Source organism: Lissotriton vulgaris, chromosome 11, assembly GCF_964263255.1.
Source record: "Lissotriton vulgaris chromosome 11, aLisVul1.2, whole genome shotgun sequence".
In the NCBI taxonomy this organism is placed as follows: domain Eukaryota; kingdom Metazoa; phylum Chordata; class Amphibia; order Caudata; family Salamandridae; genus Lissotriton; species Lissotriton vulgaris.
In genome coordinates, this window is record NC_141699.1 from 263,337,040 (window position 1) to 263,359,959 (window position 22,920).

Here is a 22,920-nt window from a genome sequence, read left to right on the forward strand (position 1 = left end):
TGCTGAAGACTTTAGTTCCTTCTACATCCGTTACACCATAAATTACAAGCTTCAGTGTATTGTAGCAGAGCAAATGTCCAGTACCATCCTAATCACAGAGTGGATTTAGGCCGCTGCCTTCGTTGGCTGTAGCATGTTGGAACTTGGAAGGTCCCACTTTGAGATCACTGTCTGAGTCTAGACATTTCGGCCGCTCGTCATTCGTGACACCGCCCCCTCATGAATATTGCGCAGAGGCACGTCCATCTGAACCCTGCCTCTCGCTGATGCAACCTCGGTGGAGACAACGCCCTCTCAGACCTAGCCACTCAGATCACAGAGTGAGCCGAGCCACGTCCAATGACGCTCATCCTCTCTGGCCCCGCCCCTGTGGGTGGTGCGTTCGTCACGCTGCTGGCTGTGCGGAGCGTCGGAAAGGCCTCCCTGGGTTCGTGGGGGTTCCAGAGCCGTATCCCGGAGGATCTGGGGCTTTTGCTGCTGGAGCACGAGGCAGGAGCACTTCCTGCTAGAGCTGCCGGGTGGCGGAGGTGAAGTACGCCTGGGAGAGGGTGAAGGCGGGTCGCGAAGCGGTGCTGGAGGGTCCGAATGGAGCTGCAGCTGATGGAGCACCGGGTGCGGGTGTTGAGCCTCCAGAAGTCTGGCCTCTGGCGGTGCACCCACTCACTGATCAAACTGCTCCTCCTGCCCCAGCGCACCAGGTATTGGGGGTAATGGTGGAGGCAAACAAGCAGTGGGGTAAAGTTTGGTGGGAGATGGGAGGGTTGGGAGAAAGCGTGGCTGTTGTTGAGTCTTGCAGCTCGGGAAAAAGGAGGCTCTGGCATGAGTTGGTGCGGATTCTAGGATGGGGGAATGGGAGATTTAGGGGTGAGGTAAGGTGTGTAGGGAAAGCAAATGTGGGAGGGGGCTGGAGGCTAGGAGGGGGCAGGGCGTTGGAGAGTCCAGAGGTTTAGGTTTATGGGGATGATTTGGGACTTGTAGTGTGGGAACAAGGATAGAGGGATTTATTTATTTTAAAGGTTTTATATAGCGCTGGCTAGACCCGGGGGTATCAGAGCGCTTTACATGATTAAAAAGTATGGTACAGAACTAACAAATATTGTACATAAAGAAGAATTCAAACAGGTTAGGATACAAAAAGAGCAAAGAGAATAAATACAATTTACATATGTTAGAGAGGCAAAACAGAGCTGTCTACCGAAAAAGGACATCAATACAGGCAAGACAGAGCAATCTACATCAATGACATGGCTCCAGGTAAATAAATATCTGTACAGTTATGGCATGTGTATTTGGTAACCAGCAAGCTGAGGTGGGTTTTAGGCGCTAGCCCCGGCTCACTGTTTCAGCAATGCTGAGAAAACGGAGAATCTCTTTTTCGTCAATACTTTTCCAGAAACTTGGCCCACTTTCTGACCCGAAAATGCCCTCCTCTCCATGCCCTCAGGGAGGCACTGTCAAGAATCTCGGGATTAATCGATGGGGTGAGGTGGCTGGCAGGAGTCTAGGGAGGGAAATATGGGGTGTGGGTGCCTAGGGTTGAGGGAAAGAAAATGGGGAATGGACACGTGGGGTTGAGGGAAGGACACCAGCTGGAGTTGAGTATCCTAGTATGGGAAGATGAGGTGATTGGAAAACGGAAGCATGCTGGAAGAAAACTACGAGATGAGGGAAAACATCGTGGTGTGCATGCCAGTATGACAGCAGTATACTCGCCTATTACGAACTCACAGGCTTCTCTGTGAACTATCTACAATGGCATCCCTTAACTCTCGCCCACTGATCAGCACCACATTGCTTCTTAGCTCAGGTCACGCAGTGTAAATACCCTAACACACATACATAAATACATACATGCATAAAGAGAATCAAAGGTGTAGTTTGAAAAAACATGAAGTAATGGAAATCTTGGGGAGGGTTTAAATAAAATTGAGAGCAGGTGGTAAAAAGCCATGAGCAGGGGTATTAAATTCTTGATATAGCGCAAATCATGCCATTTAAAACGGCGTTAACACCCTTTCATTGCCGGGAAGGGATCATTTTATTTTGGGGTCCCATAAATTTGGGGTCATAGTGTGGAAACAGAAAGTGGAGGGATGAAGTCCCGAGCTTTGGAATTTGACAGTCAGCATATACATTTATTATTTTAAATCTCTGCCCGAGAGAAATCTGTAACCAGGACAAATGTGACAGGAAATCAGTTTTGGCTTACTTGATTTGTCACAAACCAGCTGCTTTTTAAAAAAAATATCCCAGAGGGTTAAGGCGTCTGCGGCAGAGATTTTTGTATAGCATTAGCCAGCATTTTGCAGGTTGTAACAATGGTAACATAACAGGTGATTACTGCACACAGTGGTGAGATCTGTTGCAGCCTGGTCACGGAAATGACTTGTCAGAAAATAACTTGGGGGGTTAATGTGCCTGATTCAAAGCATAATATTTAGCATGCGAGTCAGATGTATATTTGATGTAGATAGATCAGTGGGTACTGGTAGCTGCTTTAGTTGCAGAGGTCATTGTATTGCTCTCAGGTCATAAGTTACAGTACTTGTAATACGGTATAGTGAGTCCTGAACTGGCATGAGGGAACTGCATGCCAACTGGAGGCCTTTGGTTTAAAATCTTATTTTTTCCGACCATCTTCCATTAGTCTAAGGTACTAAAGTGGCTCCTTGGGTAGTAATAGAGACTTACTAGTACATACAACTCCAGCCAATGTATGCAGACCCCACACACATTTTAAAAACTCACTTTGTGCTCTTCACTTTTATTGCCTACCAGTACGGCTTCTATTCGAGTCTCATGGCCTGTAAACCTTATTGTCTTGTGTAACATTTCCTCTATATTGCTTAGTCACTTGTATGATTCATATGCAATGTATAATATCTGTGTGATGTAAGTGCTCTGACATCCTAAACTGGAATGAGTAGCTCTATAAAAATGCAATAAACTAAAATAAATTGGTGCTTTGTAAATGATTATTATTACAAACACCACCGCCCCCATAGACGAATACAGCTGACATTATTACACAGTATGCGTTTCCCTGACATATTTTGGGGAAAAAAAGTCATTGTTTCTCTTAAGCACTTGTGAAGTGAAAAAGAGCTTGGTGTCTGTTTCTCACAGTGGCATCAAGGGTTTAGCTCCTGTTAGCTGCCAGCCAGGAGGAGACTAAACCCATAATGATGAAACTTTCTAACAGTCATTTGCATTGTGCTCAGTTGGAAGTGAAAATAAGAAACCTATCTCCTCCCATTTAGGTAGATGATCTAATCACAAAGTATGGCATGGCAGAACGTATCCATGTGCAGGCCAAGTTCACTAGGACAAAGTCAGCATTTTTCACTGTGGCTGGCACAGATCAATAATAGCTTACAGATTCGGATTCCCAATGGATCAACCTCATTCCCTACACATCCATGGGAAAATCCAAGGCATGCAAAGATAAACACGGCAATGTTTTGAACCACATTACAAAAGCATGTGAAAAGGAAGAGGTATAATTAGGGAAGAAAATACATGTTTATTATGTAGATTTGTTATGAGAGATGAGTCTGAACAGATTAAGATGGACTTGTTAAAAGGACGGTAGAGGACATTCCAAATTGCAGGGTTCTTTGTCAGAGAATTAGCAACTAGGAGTCATTGTCTTTTTACAGCGAAGTTTCGATAATGGGAGATTTGCTGCGCACTGTGCTTTTTCCACCACAGATCCTTTTAATTTTTTTCATACTTTGGTACTAGATATCTGGGAAGTATTTTATGTTAGGACATAGAGTTCAGTAATGTTGACCTGCATCTAAATCAACCACACTGATCAGTGTATGTCAATTTAAGCATATATGGGGAAGTGTGTATTGACTATTCTAACTCTACATCTACTTACCTTGCTGATGTAGTGGTTATCAATCTAAGTGCAGGTTGATACTAAAAGTATAGTGCTATGGATCTCTACCATCTAGGAGCGCTCATGTAGGGAACTTTAAAAATGACGTGGTCTGTTTTGTAGGTTTCTTGATTCAACCATCTTAGGGAGGAAGAACGGGTGATGTGCTAAAATATTTTTGTTTTCAGAATAGTCTGGGATCAGAATAATGAGGAGCATTGAGAGGCGCTAGCCATGTTTTAGAGAGTGCTGTGATCATAGCATTTCCATATTCATTTTCTGATATGACTATTGATTAGACAGTGAGGTTACAGGCTGTTTAGGGATTGATTAAGTTTAGGGGCTGGAGAAAAGACCAACTTAATTAGTGTGTGGTGGCAATTTTGGGTCCTATTTACCACCAGAAATGACTGCATCCACACACCTAAAGTTTGGCTGTGCCGCTTGTTGTATACCATCACGATTTAAAGATATTCTGCAATGGCTGGTGGAAATGCTATCTAACAATGCCATCACCATAAAGCTTACACCGTAAAGAAAAGCAGCTGGAACATGTCAATGTCACTTCACAGTGGTTGAATTGAAAACTATTATGGTTGGGTAGAAAAAATGGCTATTCGATTGGCATATTGCTAGGCATACCTAATCAGCCGTTGCTTTGCTGCGTGGTAGTGCAGGCCATTCAATTGAACGGTCTGCACACCTCAGCCAATCAGTGTGACATTTACTGTGCCATTACAAGCACTGCCTCCCAGTACTCGGACCTTCACTACATACAGGGTCCTGCAATATTGCATGTGCTGCACATGCTCTGCATATGAACAGAATGTCAACACAAGGAGCTGGGGTTCATATCAAAGTGAAGCTTCACACAAGAGGATGGTCCTTGTATCTTGCTGTCTTTTGACACTGGAAAAGTGAGCTGGTCATACTATGCATTATAAAAACCCAGTATGCTGCCACCACTGCTTTATGTGATTTATTTATTTTTGAGTTTTTTAGAGCGCAAACCAGACCCTTGAGGGTATCAGAGCGCTTTAAAGGATTGACAGGTGGTATGAACAGACACAGGATGGGTGGATACAATTGGGATAAGAACAGGTGGATGCATTATACAAGGAAATAAATAATCGGCAGTAACATATCCCGGATACAGTTGGGATAAAAACAGGTAGTTATATTATACGGGAAAACAAGCTGTCTAAATTCCTGTGTGGGATGCCGAGAAGTGCCGGTGGGTATCATCCAGAAGGATCATGGGTAATGTTGTAAAAGAAGGAGAAACAAAGTCACTGAGGTGACTTGCTGTGGGCATGAATAGTAGTCCTTCAAGTACGCTGGCACGCTTCGGGCACCCCTCCTTGCAAAGGAATATGTCTGAATTATCACTTTACCATAGAGATACCTAGGCCTCTGTGCACCTGCTAAAGTAGCATGATTTCAGTCGCAAACAAAAAGTCAGGATACCAGTTTCATATGCAGTTGGGTACTCACTGCAGGGGTATGTGCCACATTACCATTCCAATAGCTGCTATCTCACTAATAGGGGCCAAACCACCAGAGTCCCTCTTTTGATTGTCTGCTCACTGGTAAGGTCTTTCCTCTGTTTAGTGCATAAAATAGCAGGAGGGTAAGGTGCGATATAAATACTATTCTTTTAATTTACAAAAAAAATTCAAAATGGTACAGTAGTCCAGAAAAGAGGGAGTTACAACGTTTTATCATCAACTACACTACTCCTACGTGATCTTCTGGGTTATAGAGGTATGCACAGCTATGAGCTCTTTATTCAATCAATCCATGTTCTACTAATTGCTAATAAGTTGACAAGAATAAGTACTCAGGCCTAGAAAAACTCGCTTTGGGAGTCAGATTTTATCAGGTCGAGCTATTTTTAGACCTACTGGTCCATTCTGTCAGTGAACTGGAGCTGGAAAGGAACAGGTGTTCTGTCTATTTAGAAAGTGAATGAGCATTTAAGGTGCCTTTTTAAATCTTGTTTTTGTCTTGACACAGTTGCTGTCTGTTCGAGGGCAGAGGTCAAATGCCAGTTTGTCTTTTTACTAATTGCTGCTTATCTTATCTTGGAAAATGGGGTTTACTTTTCTTTTTCTTACTACAGTTAGAGGATTTTGTCAAGTGAGCTGTCTGACAATCTTGGTGAAACAAAAGGCTGTAGGATGTCAGTATTTTTTATAATACACGTTTAAATAGCTGGCAAATGAATAGTAACATTATTTCAAAATATATCCGCGATTACAAAAGCACTTTTTTGTTTGTATTTCAGAAGTGTGATACAAAGATTTAAGTAGCAAAACAAAGCAGAACACTTTTGGTGATATGCAAATGACAAATATTTGCAGAAACTTGAATCACAAACCTTGTTTACACACTGTATTGTTGTATTAGTAAAACCGAATGTCAGTGGGCCATTTTGCAGCCATTTCAATGGAAAATATGCTGATCGCAAATTACTGTGTGCTACCACTTAATGCTTTAGTTATGTATTTATTGAAAGTGATATTTTTTTAACATGATTTGAGAAACGTTCTTTCCCCTGTCCTGACAACAATGTTGCTAATGAACTAGAAGGCAATTTAAGGGTCATGTGTATCCTATATGTGGCCAGAATTGTATTATATATGGAGCAAAGGTTTAGTCTATTAAATGAAACAAGAGTTTTTTTGTACAGCAGGCATATTTGATGGTGCTCTCATATGTGATAATGAAGAAAATGGCAGCTCAGTGAATACAAATATTTGCCCAGGAGCACATAATTTGAAACCAGTTTATGGGTCATGAGCATTACATTTAGGTCGATTAATTATTTAAGTCACTTGACCTCTAGGTCTGGTAAACTTTGTTTGATTTTTTTTTTTGAGGCATGGTACTGATATCAAAAGTAGTCATTATGTTGATTGTTTTAATATATATGGAATTAGCATTGTTTGTTAGGTAGTCTGTGGTCACTTTGCTACTGATTATTTTCACTACCCGTACATTTTTAGAGTATTATGGATGTGTAATGTTTACTCTTGAGTGACTGAGGTAGTGTGCCATACTGTGTGAAATCAGGACTGCAATGGAACACTGGTAATCCTGGGAATACATATACATATAAAGAGGAAAGAAGCCATTGTGTAAGATAACCATGTAATTTACAGGTAGAAACCAACAGTACTTACAGCGAATGGTGTTGTTGCAGCGTTTTGCTCAGATAATGTTTCTATATTACACATTAGACTCAGATTTTTAGGCCTATTTCCTAACTTTATATTAGTCCAATCCAAATCTCTCAAACTCAGATTCCAACGACACTTACCATGTTTTAGGTCCTCCGATGGATCTTGTGTTGAGCTGTAAAGGACTAGAATACTCGGGTAATGAACAATTATCCTATGAGGACATGGAATAGATAATTGTTAACACCACTCAGATCATATATTCTAGCTTAACACTTTCACCAGCCATGAATATAGATTTCCTGAGATGAAGAAAATCACCCAATGAATAAGAGAGAATTGGTAGATAATTTAGCAAAAACATTTATCTAATGTCTCAGGAATAGCGGTAAGACCAGACATACATTTCAAGATCAAATTTAATAACCGAATGTTAATGCAAAATTAACTACACAGCACATTAGTCTTCCTCATCTGAGGGTGATTTAAACTATTTAGCATGAAGTTACAAGTTCAGTCGATGCTCATACAAACCAAATCACTGTAGTTCGTTACAGTTTCTGTCCTCTGGTAATTCAGTTTGTGTCCACCTTGAAGCACCAATTGCCACAGCAGGAGTCAGGCTACCTTTTAGCCAAAAGGTTCTTTACCTGCGCACGCTTCCCAGGCGGCAATAGCACAGGATGGAGTCACAGTTCGGTTAGGGTCCAGTTTGATAGAGTCTATTCCACCCAGAACGAGTGGAAAGGGGCAAGAAAAAGAGAAAACTAAAACAAAGCAAACAGGAGTGGATCAAAGGACAAATTAACAGCATGCTAGGGTATGCAAGAAAACCAGAATAGCCAGCCTATGACTCATCCTTAATTTAGACAATTATACTCCAATATTTTCCAGGTTTACATCCCTTAACGTATCAATTCCATCAGCCCATGGGCTTTTCATTTGTCGTTTGCGGTGGCTGTTATGGGTTGATCCTGTAAAATATACAAATCCGTAAGAATTAAGTAATCTTTTTCTCACGTTATTCCTTAAGTTCATTATACTCTTTTTTGTTAGTGCCTTGTAACATCCTCGGAAGTAGGCGGTTCTTTTACTCATCCGTTGTCAGTCCGTTCCCAGGCGCATTTCTCTGGGATGTAACCAGATTTGTTGTGCTCGAAGTAAGAAGTGAGCCCATTGATTGACTAGATCGAACACACGTGGAAACTTTACAAGATTTTTTCATACGGTTTGGAAGACCGCTTTCACATGATTTAACGTTAGCTAAGGAAAGAAGCCTTTCTGAGGCCTAAATGGGAAAACAGCTCAATCACGACAGTATTAATATTATTCAACATCACACATTTATGAATGCTTTAGCTTTTCAAGTAAATTCAAATGCATTTGCTCATGTAACACGTCAGTATAAAGCACTACTAAAAACTTTTTTAGGTCTCGCCTATGCAGCGCGAATGCGATGCATAGGAGACCTTTAGCCACCGTTGAGCTCTTTTTCAAAGCACATTCTCGTGCTTGTGGCGGCATACACCTTGCGGGAGCACGCAGGGGCGCGCCACTAGTGCTAGTGTGTGCTTAGAAAAAGAGCAGAATGCTCTCCCAAGCGTACCTGCCTCGCTCAGCCTCTCCGTCTTGCTTGCGCTTTTAATTTAGATAATATCTTTCCAAGTTCTTTCAGGTGAACCAGCAGCACGGGTTAAAAGCATTTCAATTTACTGTCCAAGGGGTCTCCGGTTCCCACCTTTTCAGTTCACAATACAGTGATTCGTCTTCACTGAACAGTTACCAAGCAGCAAACACAAGGTAATGCTTCCTGTCCCTCCCTGCTTTACCTCTTGCTCCCTAGTCTCCTTTAAATACATCTCTTTGCCCTAAACATTACCAGTGTTTCTCCCCACAATCCCCCAGTGTCTGAACCTTTGTCTTCCTTCTTTCAGAGAGCCACAGCCCGTCATGCTCTCTGTGTTCCTCCTGTCCTTCTCTGCCCGCTGTTACCTCTCTCCTTGCTCTGTCCAGCTTATCCTTGTTTAATAGGTATGTGCATATAGGTCCGCTGGTAGTTTCTTCTTTGCACAATTGCTTCGGGGATATGCAGTTCCTTGCTTTGTGTGCATTTGGTGTTTGTGATTGCACATATAATTTGAGTGGATCTGGGGTGCTTGTGTTTGTATGTGCACTTGTGTGATTTGAGACTGCGTATATCTGTGGTCCTCATGTTTCTATGTGCACGTGTGTGAATTGAGAATATGTATATCTACAATGCTTGTGATTGTATGTGAATGCATGTGATTTAAGAGTGTATATATCTGAAGTGCTTGTATGTGCACAAGTGTAATGTCTGTAGATCTCAGGTGTTTGTATGTACACAAGTGCGATTTGCGAGTGTGTATATCTGTAGTTCTTGTGTTTGTATGTGCACAAGTGTGATTTGTGAGTGTGTATATGTATATCTGTGTTGCTTGTCTTCTACCATGTCTGGTCATCTCGGACAGGGCCCCTTCTCTATAAACCCTCTCTACCCCACACATCCTGACCTCTCCCTTTCTGTGGCTGCTTCTGCTCAAGCACTTACAACCCCCCCCCCCCCTAACTCAAAGACACACAGGGCATTTGTTGTGCACTCTCAGAAAATATATTCTAATAGCAGTAATCCCCCCACCCCCCTCGAAATACCCGAGGGAACAGGCCTGGTGCTCAGAAGGAGAAGCTTTCCTCTGTTCTTTGACCCCATATGCCTGGACTTCTCCAAGTGAATAAAAGTGGGCCGCCGCGCCTGCAACCAGCTTGGTAGGAGCAGAAGCGCTTGGCAGATACATGGCACTACCTCAGGAGGAGTTACAGAGCGTTTCAGTCGAAGCACACAGACTTCAGGCATAGAGCTGAAAGCCGGGCTCTTCCTGCTTCTGGCAGTGCTGCTGAGCTTTGCTGGGGAGTCCGCCGTTCTCTATTCTTCTTGTGTGCTGCTACCTGCTGCCTGTATAGCACACGTCTGCCCTGTGATTGCAGCCTATTGTAGCGCTTAGAATGCTCATAGTCCTGTTCGAGGTGCTGAGGGCATAGAGAAGGAATGAAACTACACTGCTTGATTTATTTTTTTGTCTTTGCAGAGCGGACTTCTGCCACTGGGGTGGCCTCTCATTTTATCCTGATTTTGTCATTTTCATGTTGTTTGTGTAGCACTTAGAATGCTAATGGCACCAAGGGAGTAGAGGCGTGGTGAAAGTACACTGCTTGCTATGTTACTCAGTTTTTATAAAACGCTCTTCTGTAACTGGTATTGCCTCGTAGCGCTAGTAACTTCTGCCTCTTGTTTTGTACTGATATTGTTTTCGCATATTGGTAGGATAATGCTTAGATAACCCATGACCCTTTCAAAAGCACCAGGGAGGAGACAAGGGACATTAAGTGATATGTTATTTATCTAATCCATTCTGGCTTCTCTTAATTCTCCCCTATATCCATCTGCTACTTGTATTTTAATTCAAGTACTATTCCCCAACCTCTACCCTCCTGTGTTTTATATCTCCCCTTCGCCCAAAACAAAACCTTAAAAAAAACATAACAAACTACCATTGGAACAGGCAGGAAAAAGTTGCCAACATTTCCCAAACAAGCACTGGCGTTGCCAATAGGTTTCGCATTTGGAAAGTTGGAGCTATTGATTTTGTAAATGACATTTTATATTTATATATTGTTATTGACAATGCCAATAACGATATATAAATATAAAATGTCATTTACAAAACGAATAGCTCCAACTTTCAAAATGCGAAACCTATTGGCAACGCCAGTGCTTGTTTGTAACTTTTGATCCATTTGAGCTAGAAACTGCTAAAATCTGCCAATTATGCAACAGATGGCGGATTGTGAGGCAAATCCATAATTATGCAGAAAAAGACACGGGATTGCATAATTCTAGCGGCCCTAATAATAATCTGTGCAACATACGGGGTTTACATGACAACAGTCTGTTTTTTTTAGTTCACTAATTGTTCATGTTTAAAACACTCACTTTTAATAAATGGTTCTTAGTGCAGTGCTTAATGTCAAAGCTCACCGCGTCAATACGCTTTTTTTTTTAAATCTTAAGAGACTTTGTTATATTTTACGAGATGTTTGTTGTAATATTTACACAGCAAACATTTTCAGGGCTCGGCTAGTGTACGGGCTCTAAGAGCCGAGCCAGACCCTTCTCTCGATTCTCCATCCTAATCTGTAGCCTCACCCACCTCAACCTTGACGTGCAGTGGGGAAATAGTTCTGACGGTGGAAATTTGACAAATCATACCGGTATGACGAAAACAAATCGAATTTGGCTCGTACCATGTTCACAAAGGTAGAGCAGAGTCAGAGCAAACAGACACTTCCAGAGCAGCACCTCAGTGTGACCTCAGCCCACACACTGGCTCGGTGCCTGGCTGCTCGGAGGAGGACGGGCCGCACTCCTGTGCGAGGAGGGCTATCTGCAGAGTGAAGAACCGCCAGGCACCGGCCTCCCACCCTCCCACGCGTCCGGGAAGGAGCCTCCCTCCACCAGGGGCAGGCACCGCAGGGCTCAGACACTACGGCCCTCCACAGACCTTGCTGCCTCAGAGGTACAGCAGGCAGGGGCCAGACACCGTGCACCTGTCAGACGAGGTGGCCGAGACTCCGCGGAGCCCCATGGCTGCCTCAGGCCTGCGCGCGCTCCTGCTCCTCGTGGGGGCCCTCTGCGGGCTGCCCTCAGCTGCGCGAGCCGCCCTGCGTCAGCGCTACGTGGGCGCCGTGATGGTGGACTGGAGCTACCAGCCTCTGGAGGAGGGCCATACCAGGTAAAGAGGGGGGCTGACCCTGCTCGGGGCCTTAGGTACACCCCTGGGCAGCGCAGAGTAATGGCAGCGGCCGCTGGGGGCAGGGGGCGTAGAGACTAGGATTAGATGCCATAGTGGGTCAGCTAACCTTTGTCAACAACTGGGGAGGAGTAGAGCTCACTCAGGCTGATAATAAATAGCCTCTCCCTATCAAACACGAGATGAGCGAGGTAAATATGGACACAGGAACTCAGACGCATGCTTTTTGTGCACACATACATTCAATTTGGGTGAGTTTAAAAGTGACCTGTGGGAAAACTTCCTTTAAGACTCGATGGAGCTTAGTATTGAAGTAAATCCTCCAGTAGGACACTTAAGATCCACAAACCCTTCTTCCATTAGTAGATGAGAATCACTTCTGGAAATTAAGAAGTGCGACAAGGTTGTCACAAGCTCACATAAAGGTTTGTTAATCAACCCCCCTGGCTGTATTTAAAAAAAAAAAACCATGGCTATGGATGTAGGTAAGGGATTGGTTGTGGTCCGCATCTGGAAACATGCTCAGTTTCACGAGTGTGTGGGTATTCATAACCGTATTTGGGCCCTAGCCTGAAGATGTGCGCTAGACCAATGCAGAGAAGAACGCCTGTATTCAGTGTCTTCACCAAGGCATACATTTAACTTTGAATTTCTCCAAGTTAATGTATGGGCTGCAGACAGTGAAGCTCTGATTGAGAGAGAGGCTTTCACTACTTACTGTTTCCGAGTTGTGTTCTCTGCAGTTCATGCACTAATTTGGTGAAAATATGAGTTAAATGTATGCACTTTAGAAACTACAAGAGGAAAAACAGACGAGCGCCCATCACTGCACTGTTCCAGCACAGCTGTTCACGATCAAGCCTTGAAGATGTTTCCCACCCTGGAGATGCTCGTAAATCTTCTGAAAAATGTAGATGTCCCTTCCTTGCCAGGTGGAAAGGGGAAGGAAGCATGAACTTATTACATGGGCAAAATTATTTCTCAACAGGAAAACGGGGCAGTGTCACCAACAGCCATGCTGCGTCAGCACAGAGATGAGTGCTTGTTTTGTTGAAATAGCAGAGCAAAGGGTTTGCATATTTAACTCGGAATTTCGAGTTGGCGTATGAGTTCCACATAGCACAGCTCGGATGGAGATATAGACAATTATTACTGCGCGCTGTTTCCAAGCGGTGCATTCCGAAGGTCGAAAACACAGACAGAAAACGTCTGCATTAATCGGGGGCACTTCAGACACTGCAAACGCAAAATAAAACAAGTCAGGTCCCGGGCCGTGCTGTGATTGGCTGACGTCACGGGGGTGTCCCGGGCCGGCAGCCAATCACAGCGCGGTCCGGGAAATGAGGTCACGGGGGTGTCCCGGGCCTGCAGCCAATCACAGCGCGGCCCGGGACACACGGCAAAAGGGGCGGGGCTTAATAAAAAGACCCAGAAACGCCCCCGAATCGCGTTTTCACCAGAAAGCGTGATTGACAGCCTCTGTCTCCCAATGGCTAGCGTCCATTTATGGAGCTAGCCAATGGGAAACCGAGGCGGTCCGAACATCCATACTGTTGACAAGTTTTCGATCTGGGAGGGGCACTGCGTGCCCTCGCCAGGTCGAAACCTAAAAATCACGTAACCTCTTTCAATGTTTTTTTTTTATAAGGTCGTTCACTTATACGTAATAACATCTTAATTATAGATAAGGTAACAAAAATACTTAACATTTTGATTTTTTTATAACTTTGGAACATGCTGTACACAAAACACTCTACTGTACAATATAACTTAAGCACATTAGCAAAGTCAATACCCCTGACTAAACATTTATACGGTCCCAAAGGCGAGACCTGTTGGCTATGCCAATAGGTATCGCCTTTGAGACCTTATAAGTGTTTAGCCATGCAACACTTGATGTTGTTATATCAAGGATATTGTGCTGGATAACTAAACACGTATAAGGTCCCAAAGGCGAGACCTATTGGCTTTGCCAATGCTTGTCTTCTTTTCATGTGGTATATCAGTATTATTTTTGTAGATTGCCATGTGAGTTTATTTCAGTAGGTTACTTTTCAATACATATATTCATTATACACGTTACAAAAACCTTCTAAGAATCTGTAAGTTTTTGGTTATATGTATTCTCTACCCTATATTAATGTCAATATGCATGTTTAATTTCAGTTAACCACTTGGATGCTATGCATCTTCTGGCACTTCAATGTAATTTCCATTGAAATTAATGGAAACTCCATGACGAGTTACCCTTGTCATTAGCACTGAAGGGGTTAAATAAGATACATTTATTTTAATACACAGTAAAATATTGTCACTATAAAAAGTCTCCAGATTACTGTTGTGTTCATCTTTTCGCATAAACACGTAAATGAATTTTAATGAAATTATCGTTTTTCAACATTTTTCATCAGCATATAAACATTTTCCAACATTCTGCATGCCTTTACGATGCAGTATATGAATCATGACTTTGCAGATATGATTTCTCTCAATAGGTAAACATATACTTTTTTTGTCTCATTCATTTAATAAATGTTGTAAATCAATTTTTTAGGTAGAAATTGATAAAGATAGATAACATCCACGCTCCATCAATTCCTCCTTTGATGATGAATCAAGGCATCACACAATTTATCTTATCATCTGATGTCACTTTAAAATGCAGTTGTCTTCATTTGTTTCAATCTAGATTGATATAGGTTCTTTAATTCATCATAGTATCCACATTGTCTATCCTCTAGTTCGTTATTACCTCCTCTTTTCCCCTGTTTACTTTATCAATTTTTGTTCGCTTGCAATAGCGATACATCATTACTATTATTATTAAGCCAATAGCAATTGTTAGTAAAGGTGTTATTATTATTATTCTCACTAAGCTTCCTTCCAATGTTGCAAACCACTTTCCCACTGATGAGGATCCCTTCCCAATTGATACCCATGAACCATCAGCTTTTAGTTCGGACAGTTCTTTTCCTAAGTTAGTAATTTTGCTATTATATCTTCGCAAATCTTTACTTTTATCAGGGATATATGTGTAACACTGTTAAACCTTTAACATGCGACCGACTCCTTCTTCTTTTGCAAGAAGTACATCTAAAGCAAGTCTGCTTTACAGAATCCTAGATCGGAGAGCAATCATTTCATTGTCTATAACAAGAAATCCTCCAGCAGTATCAGTTGATAGTCGATCAACTACAGTGGAAAGTTTCCGAATGTTGTGTGAATTTAGAATAACCCCCACTGAGGGTATTATGGCACCGAAATACCCCCTATTATTTCAGTAGCACTTATTCCCCTTCTTAAGCAAGTGTAACTTATTTCATAGTCCCACATGATAAATTTTTGGGAAAACAATACCCATATAGCGGCATCATTACCATTGTTTTGGTAGCCTATAATAGGCATTTTTCCCTCAAACATAATATACTCCTGGAAATTCCGGATCCGCTCCTGCTATATATTTACCCCACCGCCTACAAGTTGGAAGGTATGATCACATTCCCTGGAACATTTATTATTGTGGTCTGTTTTACCTCCCAATATGCATAGTTTTAATCTATGTTGCCAATCAAGAGCCATGGCAGCATGTGTCTCTCCCTTTTTTCATTACACTCTCCCTGTGTGCCCATGGTGTTATCTTCGTCTTACATTTCTTCTTCATTTTCCCATGCCAATCTTCTACTGAAATAATAAAATCTTTCTATACACTGTGTAAAACACAAGTCAAATTGTGTCAATACGCATATACTGTATCTAAAGTAAATGTAGGTTGAAAGAATTCTCCCATTATCTCACCATTTCGTTCGTCTTTCACACATTAAACATTTTCTTGACGTGAACCTCAGAAAAGATCAAATCGTAATTCGAATAATAATATTGAAACTGCCCTTTGCTATAGAATAAAGTGTTCAGTACACTTAAAGAAATGCCAAATGTTAATGGAAGATGGTGATAGGTTACACCCTCCGATACTGTAGAATGGAATTGCATACACACAACAATCTCTAACATCCATAGTGTCAACATATTCTTAAAACAATTTAGTAAACACATTTAGGGCCTAATTACGATGTTGGGACAGTTTCGGTACTGGGTCTGACCGACCTCCTGTTGGTGGTCGTGACCGAACACTGTTCCTTACAATAGAATGCATGCTCTCATTGTAAAACGAAGAGGTGCCATTCATCCCTGCCAACCCTTTTCTCCTTTCTACACAGCAACTGTTGCCTTCTTCCCCTGGCGACCCTCCGGGGAACCCGGGCCTCGCCCTTCCCTTTAATCACTCCCCATGCTCGTCCTTCCTCATACAGGTATTCATTCATTCCCAAAGTGTTCCAATTCCTTGCCCATTACCTTATATCGCCCGCCTCACAACTTGCTTTCTTTCTTTCTTTTTTTCTTCAAATTCTGTACAGCACTTATCAAACAGTAACCTGGTCCTGATGATGAAGATCCTAAATGTATGGATCGAAACGTTGTCGATATTCCAGCGCAACTTGTGGCGCCTTTATACTCTGGTTCACTAAATATGCCCATTTTTGTATACATTTTTGTAAATACCTACCTGTGAACCTCCAGTACCTTTGCATTATTTTCACCTTTTCACTTTGCGCCGTTTATCGCTGTTCCACTTGTCACCTGCACGTCCGCTTTGAGGATCACAAACACTTGTGTGCACAATGTTCGTCGGGTTACTTACATATTCATTGTCAACAGTGCTTATACAACTGTTCCCAATTTGTCATTGTTTTTCCAGTACAATGTTTTCCCTTACGTTTTTTCAATATATGATGCCTCTGGCACATTTTCTAAAATAATGAGTCTCCCTACTTGCCTTCTTTGCAATTACATGTGCATGTGTATTTACTAGGGATAAACAGAGGGTCACCATAGGAGCCCCATCTGCCTCCAACCCGAGGCCGTGCACCCATGGGGGCTATACTGGGACCCCCAAAGTCGACTTCCGACAGCCTTTCTGTGTTGGAAAGGCCGGCCAGAAAGGCGGTCGGAATCCAACATGGTAATCCTTCGGGCGGAAAGAGCAGCCTTTAGGATTACTGAAATAATTTCGACTGATGGACGGACTCTCCAAGCCCGCCAGAAGCCAGTCGGAAGGACAGGTTGGATTCCATTCCGACCGACACCATCCTAATGGGTTGGTCGGAAAGGAATCCGACCGTCTGATTACGATGCGTTAGGAATGGCTCCAACCGATGGTTGGAGCCGTTTCCTAATGCATCGTAATCAGCCACTTAGTGAGAACTCATTAATAGACTGATCATTGATGCAGAACAGTTTCAGTTGGTTTATTAGTCACATCCATATCGTTCTTTTCTTCTATTGGTTTAGTACTAGGAGTTGCTAATATTGGGTTCCACATGAACATGGTGGGGTAAGTTTAATTTGATCAGAAACAACATCAATATTATAACATGCAGCCAAAAAGCAAGAATATATGAGTTTTCAACCTAGCGAAGACTGGTTTGACTATCCCAGTTCCTGGCTAAGGGAACTCATTAAAAAAAAAAAAAAAAGTTATTGAATGTTTTGCAATGTGAGGTTTGCAGAAAAGTCTTCATCAGTGTCTTTGAACAATGGTTCCTTTTTCTTCTTTTTGCTGTGCTTCAGTTCACAGTTTTGGCATATCGCAGTGTACTCTGTCTTCTCAAAGATGATTTCTTTGCCTTTCTCTTTTTGCTTTTTCACAAGAGTTCATTCAAGGTGGTTTTTAGGTCTTGCCTACGCAGCGCACATGCGCTACATAGGTGGGCCTTTAGCCATTGCTCTGCTCATTTTCAAGCACACACCTGTGCTTGTGGAGGCATCCACCTTGCGAAAGCGAGCAGGGCCGTGCCACTGGCACGAGTGCAGTGATTGAAAATGAGCAGGCTGCTCTCCCAAGCGTGCGTGCCTCTCTCCTTGCCCACACGTCCCAGCCACTCACTTGCTCGCGATTCTTGTTCTAGGGTGTTTGACGCAAGCTCCCTTTCTTTGACACAGTTTTCCTACTTTTACTCTCCCTTTTTTCTGCCTTTCCCTCTCTCTTGCCCCGAGACTGTTTACTAAAAGTAAATTCTGTTCCCCCAAAAACGAGCGCCGGAACCCACCGGCTGCACCCACCCTTTAAGCACTGCCACTCTCATGTAGTTTCTTCTGAACTCTTCTTTCCACCTTTATTCTTCTGTCTCCTAATCCCCCCTGCCTCCTTGCCCTCTAGTGCCTCTTTTCCTCTGCCCCTCTCTCCCCACACTCTGTCCACCAGGTCGGAGCCCTGCTTCCACAGGGGTTGTTATGGTGACTGATGCGGCCTGTTGCAGACATAATACCTCCCCATCCCCACGTGCCACACTCTGGATCTATCCCCATTTCCCCCACCCCTCATCTTTCTTCTGATCTTCAGTCTCTCTCCCACATCTCCTCTTCTGCTTTCTTTCTCCCTCCTGCAGAAGTTCTTCCTCCGTATTTGCTCTCTTCCATCTCTCTCACTCAAGCATCCGTTTCTCCTGCCCATCCAACTCGAGCACTGCTGGAGCATAATCCCCACCCATGGTTGCTACGGTAACAGACGGAAGCCTGTTGCAGACATTTGGTCCCCATCTCTCCAGCTGTCCCTCATCCCAGCTCTGTCGCCATGTCCACCTCTGTTCCTGCATCCTCACTGGTTGCTATGGTAAAAGACGGATGCCTGATACAGACGGGTGGGTCCCCATCCCTCTCGCCCCTTGGCCCCTCTTCACTGCCCTCACCCCTGCTCCATCATGAGCCCTTTCGCCCTCTGCCCCTCTCCTCCTGCCCAGTTCAGAGTCAGACCTTGGGGTGAGTGAGGAGACAGACCGAGGCCTGCTGAAAGAGGTGGAAGTCAAAATAATGCCTTTATGTTGCGGCCATCAATCATCCACAAAAAGACGTTAATAATTTCATCAATTATTTACAAAAAGAAAAAAATCATCAACAAACGTGATTCAGCTGTAGACAATTTGCTCAATACGATAAGGTGTTTGCAAGACTTGTACAAAACTCATGCAAAGCCCAAGGCTACTAAAACGAGCATTGGAATAGTCAATAGGTCTCGCCATTGGAACCTTATAAGTATTAGTTATGCAGTACAATATCCTTGGTGCAACTACATCAACTGTTGCATGTCTAAACACTTATAAGGTCCCAAAGGTGAGACCCATTGGCTATGCCAATGCTTGTTGTGAGTTGCAGTCCGGGAAGCAGAAATTGTAAAAGGCTCTTTCCCAGTCGCTTGCAGCTGCTATATAGGTGCACTCTGGAGCAGCGTACTTCTGACTTTGTACTCTCGGTCTTTTTATTCTGCGCACTTTAGGTTCATCATCTGTGTCACTTTGCTCAGATTGGCTCCAAACTTTGCAAGTTTCTTTGGTAGCGTTTTGAGGCAATTGCATACGCTCGTTTCTTTGGCAGTTCTGTAGGTGAGTGTGCCTTGGAAGGCAAAAAAGTACGTAGGGCATGCAACGCTGGTTTGGCTTATATTTTTTCTTACTTTTACACCTACATCTTCACATGCATCTAGGGCACTAGTGGTATTGATATGTCTATTTCTGCGTGTTCTGGGGTTCTGCTTAAAAACGTTCGTTTGGTCATATGCACTTTTGGGCTTCACAGCGTTTTCAGATATGCTGTATCAGATCAGGCACTGCCTTCTTGATGTTTGGCTTTGGCTAATGGTGTTCTCACATAAGACTTTATTCAAAACTTTATTTAAATGTTAAAATTGGTTATTTTGTAAATTTACGCTTATGTTGAATACAATGATTGTATACATACAGGACCACCTGACATGCCAACCTCTCCAAGTGGCACAACAGGATGAACACAAAGTATTAGCTTTCCAACTACTTCATGATGGTTTCACCATACTGGCTGGTGCTGTGATCTACAATCCTCCAGGTCACCAAGTCGAACTTAGTACAGGGCTACTTACCCAACTCCTCCCAGTATGCCTGAAGCACAAGAATTGCATAGTAATAGGGGACTTCAATGTTTACTATGAAAAAGCTGATAATCCTGTGACCTCACAATTGGAGAACGACGTGCAGATCCTGCAATTGAAGCAATGGATCAAGGGGGCCACTCACACAGCAGGGCTCACCTTTGACCTACTATTTTCTAACATCGAACAAATTCTAATTCATGGAATAAAACCATTATTATGGACAGACCACTTGCTTATATCATTCTCAAAAAAACAAAAAACTGAAACCCCAGCAGTCAACCAATAGAGCCTGGAGACTTGTCCCCTATACATCGTTCCAATCACAATTTTATTGCCATAACACCCAGAACCTGAGCAATCTCCCTGTTGACACAGGAGCAGATAACTAGGAAACGAAAATCAGAGCGACATTAGACCAATTCGCACCTATGCGAAAATCAAAGCAATCGCAAAGATACACCACTGAGAAATGGTACACACCACAACTCAAGGTACTTAAAAGGAAATGTCAAAATATAGAACAGCAATAGAGACTGTCCAATCAGGAAACAGACAGAGCACGGTACAAATCCGAACTTAAATCCTACAATAATGTTATAAGAAGTGGAAAAAAGACTTACTTTGCACAACGAATTAACAAACTGTTATTCAGCAAAGGAGCTCTACAAAATAGTCAAAGAACTCAGCAAACCAGCCAGTATGTCCCAAACTTTACCCTCTTCAATAGAAGCTTGCAAAAAAATTCAGGAACTTCTTTTCGGAGAAAATAAGTAAAATTTACTCCACCTTCAGCCGATCACAAAAACAGACACAACCAATCGGAATTTCTGGACCCCACACCCAGAAGCCCCATCAGAGATGAGCAATATCTCTCCCCTCACTGAGACCGAGGTCTTAAAAGCAATGGGCGAAGTAAAGTCTGGTTCCCCCCCCCCCTAGACCCTTGCCCCCATTTCATTTTCACTTCGATTGCCCCAATCATTTGCCCCCATGTCACGCAGCTCCTCAATAACTCACTTCAGGCTGCCTCCTTTCCAGACATCTGGAAACAGGCTGTAGTAACCCCTTTATTGAAAAAAACAGGAACAGATATGCTCAACCCTGATAATTATCGGCCAATCTCTCAATTACCGTACCTCTCGAAAGTGCTGGAGAGGTTAGTAAATAGACCACTATCAAATTACCTAGAAACGAAAGATTTATTCGACCCCTCACAGACCGGTTTCAGGGCTACCAACAGCACAGAGGCCACGCTACTGGCAGTACTGGACAACATCAGAGCGCGCACTGACCAGGGAGGAGCTGTTGCTCTGATACTGTTAGACCTTTCGGCAGCGTTCAACATGGTCTCACACAAAAACATGCTGGAAACCTTCTATCAAAAGGGAATCCATTCCAAAGCTTTGGAATGGCTCAGTTTGTTTTTAAATAATCAAACACAAACGGTTCAACTAGGTAATTTCCAATCCAAACCTAGCGCCATCAGCTGTGGTGTCCCGCAGGGGGCATCGCTAAGCCCCACTCTATTTAACGCCTATGTATCATCTTTGGCAAAAATTAGTGGAAAATGGGGAATTGCATCTGCTTCTTTGCAGATGGTAGCCCTCGAGGAAAGACTTGAAGTCACTAAAATAAAACTGCATAATTGCCTCTCAGTGATGGCATAATGGATGTCTGAGCACTATCTGAAATTATATGCCGGTAAATCAGAAATCCTGCTTTTTGGGGGCGCCAACTTGATTTGGGATGCCACATGGTGGCTGCAAACCCTTGGTACTGCCCCAACCCCCAAGCAATGCGCAAGAAACTTGGGCATCATTATCGATAATACCCTCTCCATGAAGGACTTCTCTTTTGCAAAATTGTATTTTTGCTGGTGACACCATATGCCCACTTATTGCAGAGTGATTTATAAGGCAATAGTGGCATAAACACAATCCTCTTGGGCACCAATAATTCATCTAGGTATTGTACCAACACAGAGTGAGTTGGCATCTCCAATTATTCCAGATTTCTTTTTAATATCTGGTTGAAAATTGGGAAGGATTCCCGCATGCTCTTGTAGTTCATGGCACCATGCCAAGACACTGTTTGGAATATTGGCTATCTGGATGCAAAGCTACTTGTACATTCAGGTTTATCTGATCATTTGCATGGAAACCCATGTTCACATTGTATATCAGCACTTGTCCATTCAAATGAGACACAGGAGCTTGTGGCATATCCTTATTTTGATTGGTCTGTCTCTGCAGAGGCTGATTGTGCATCGCATCATCTATCTGAGGCTGCAGCGCCTTTCCTGATATTGACTGTCCAATCATCTGATTTGCTGGATTGAACTTAAACTTGTGCTTCCAATACCTGCACTTGCCACAAATGTGACATGGATAAGTCTTTTTCAATGTCTCTGTAGGAGTCTCCCTTCCTCTTCCTTAAGGCACCAAATTCTGCGACGAGTTTCCTGCTACACCTCGCATTCCAGTAGTCGTCTGACCATTTCCCTGCACCATTCCTGGAAAATCTGTGTCAAAACCCACGTAACCTTTTTTGCTGCTTTTATCTGAGCCAACATCAATTTCTCTTTCAACTTCTTATGCCGAGAATCTGTCATCGCCACAATATTTCGCATACCAAAGAATTTCGTCAATTGGTTTGCTGTGCCAACAAATCAAATGTTGCTATACCATCGCACTTATCTTGGGTCTTGGACCATACAGAAACCGATACACAAAGTGTCCCTTATCCTTTTTTGACACGCTCCCAATTCCACTATATTGTTTAAATGCCTGTAGAAGTAGCTCATAATATGCATGCACTGTCTCCTTTAATTTTTAATTCGTCCTGTCTATTTTTACCCAATCAGTTTCTGTCGGCAAAATCTTTCCTTTTAAATAGACCTGATTGTATTTCCTCATTATTTCTGGCGACAGTGCACCCGTTTTCAAATCTCTTGCAGGCTCTGTGTCTGGCCAATCAACCTCAATCTTACACTTGGTCCATAAATCGGTTGGAACTACAATATCAAACAAGATATCCAAATCCTTTAACAAAACCTTCGAAACTTAC

At 42.9% G+C, this 22,920-nt stretch overlaps 1 protein-coding gene across 1 annotated transcript in view; it reads left to right on the plus strand.

Annotated features, from left to right (window-relative positions):
* The first annotated feature begins 363 nt into the window (after window positions 1–363).
* CASTOR1 (cytosolic arginine sensor for mTORC1 subunit 1) overlaps window positions 364–22,920 on the plus strand; it is a 144,360-nt gene continuing 121,803 nt past the window's right edge. The window contains exon 1 of the mRNA XM_086943208.1: window positions 364–698. Within this exon, the coding sequence (XP_086799334.1) occupies window positions 586–698 (113 nt within the window). The 5' untranslated portion in view covers window positions 364–585. The remainder of the gene's footprint in view (window positions 699–22,920) is intronic.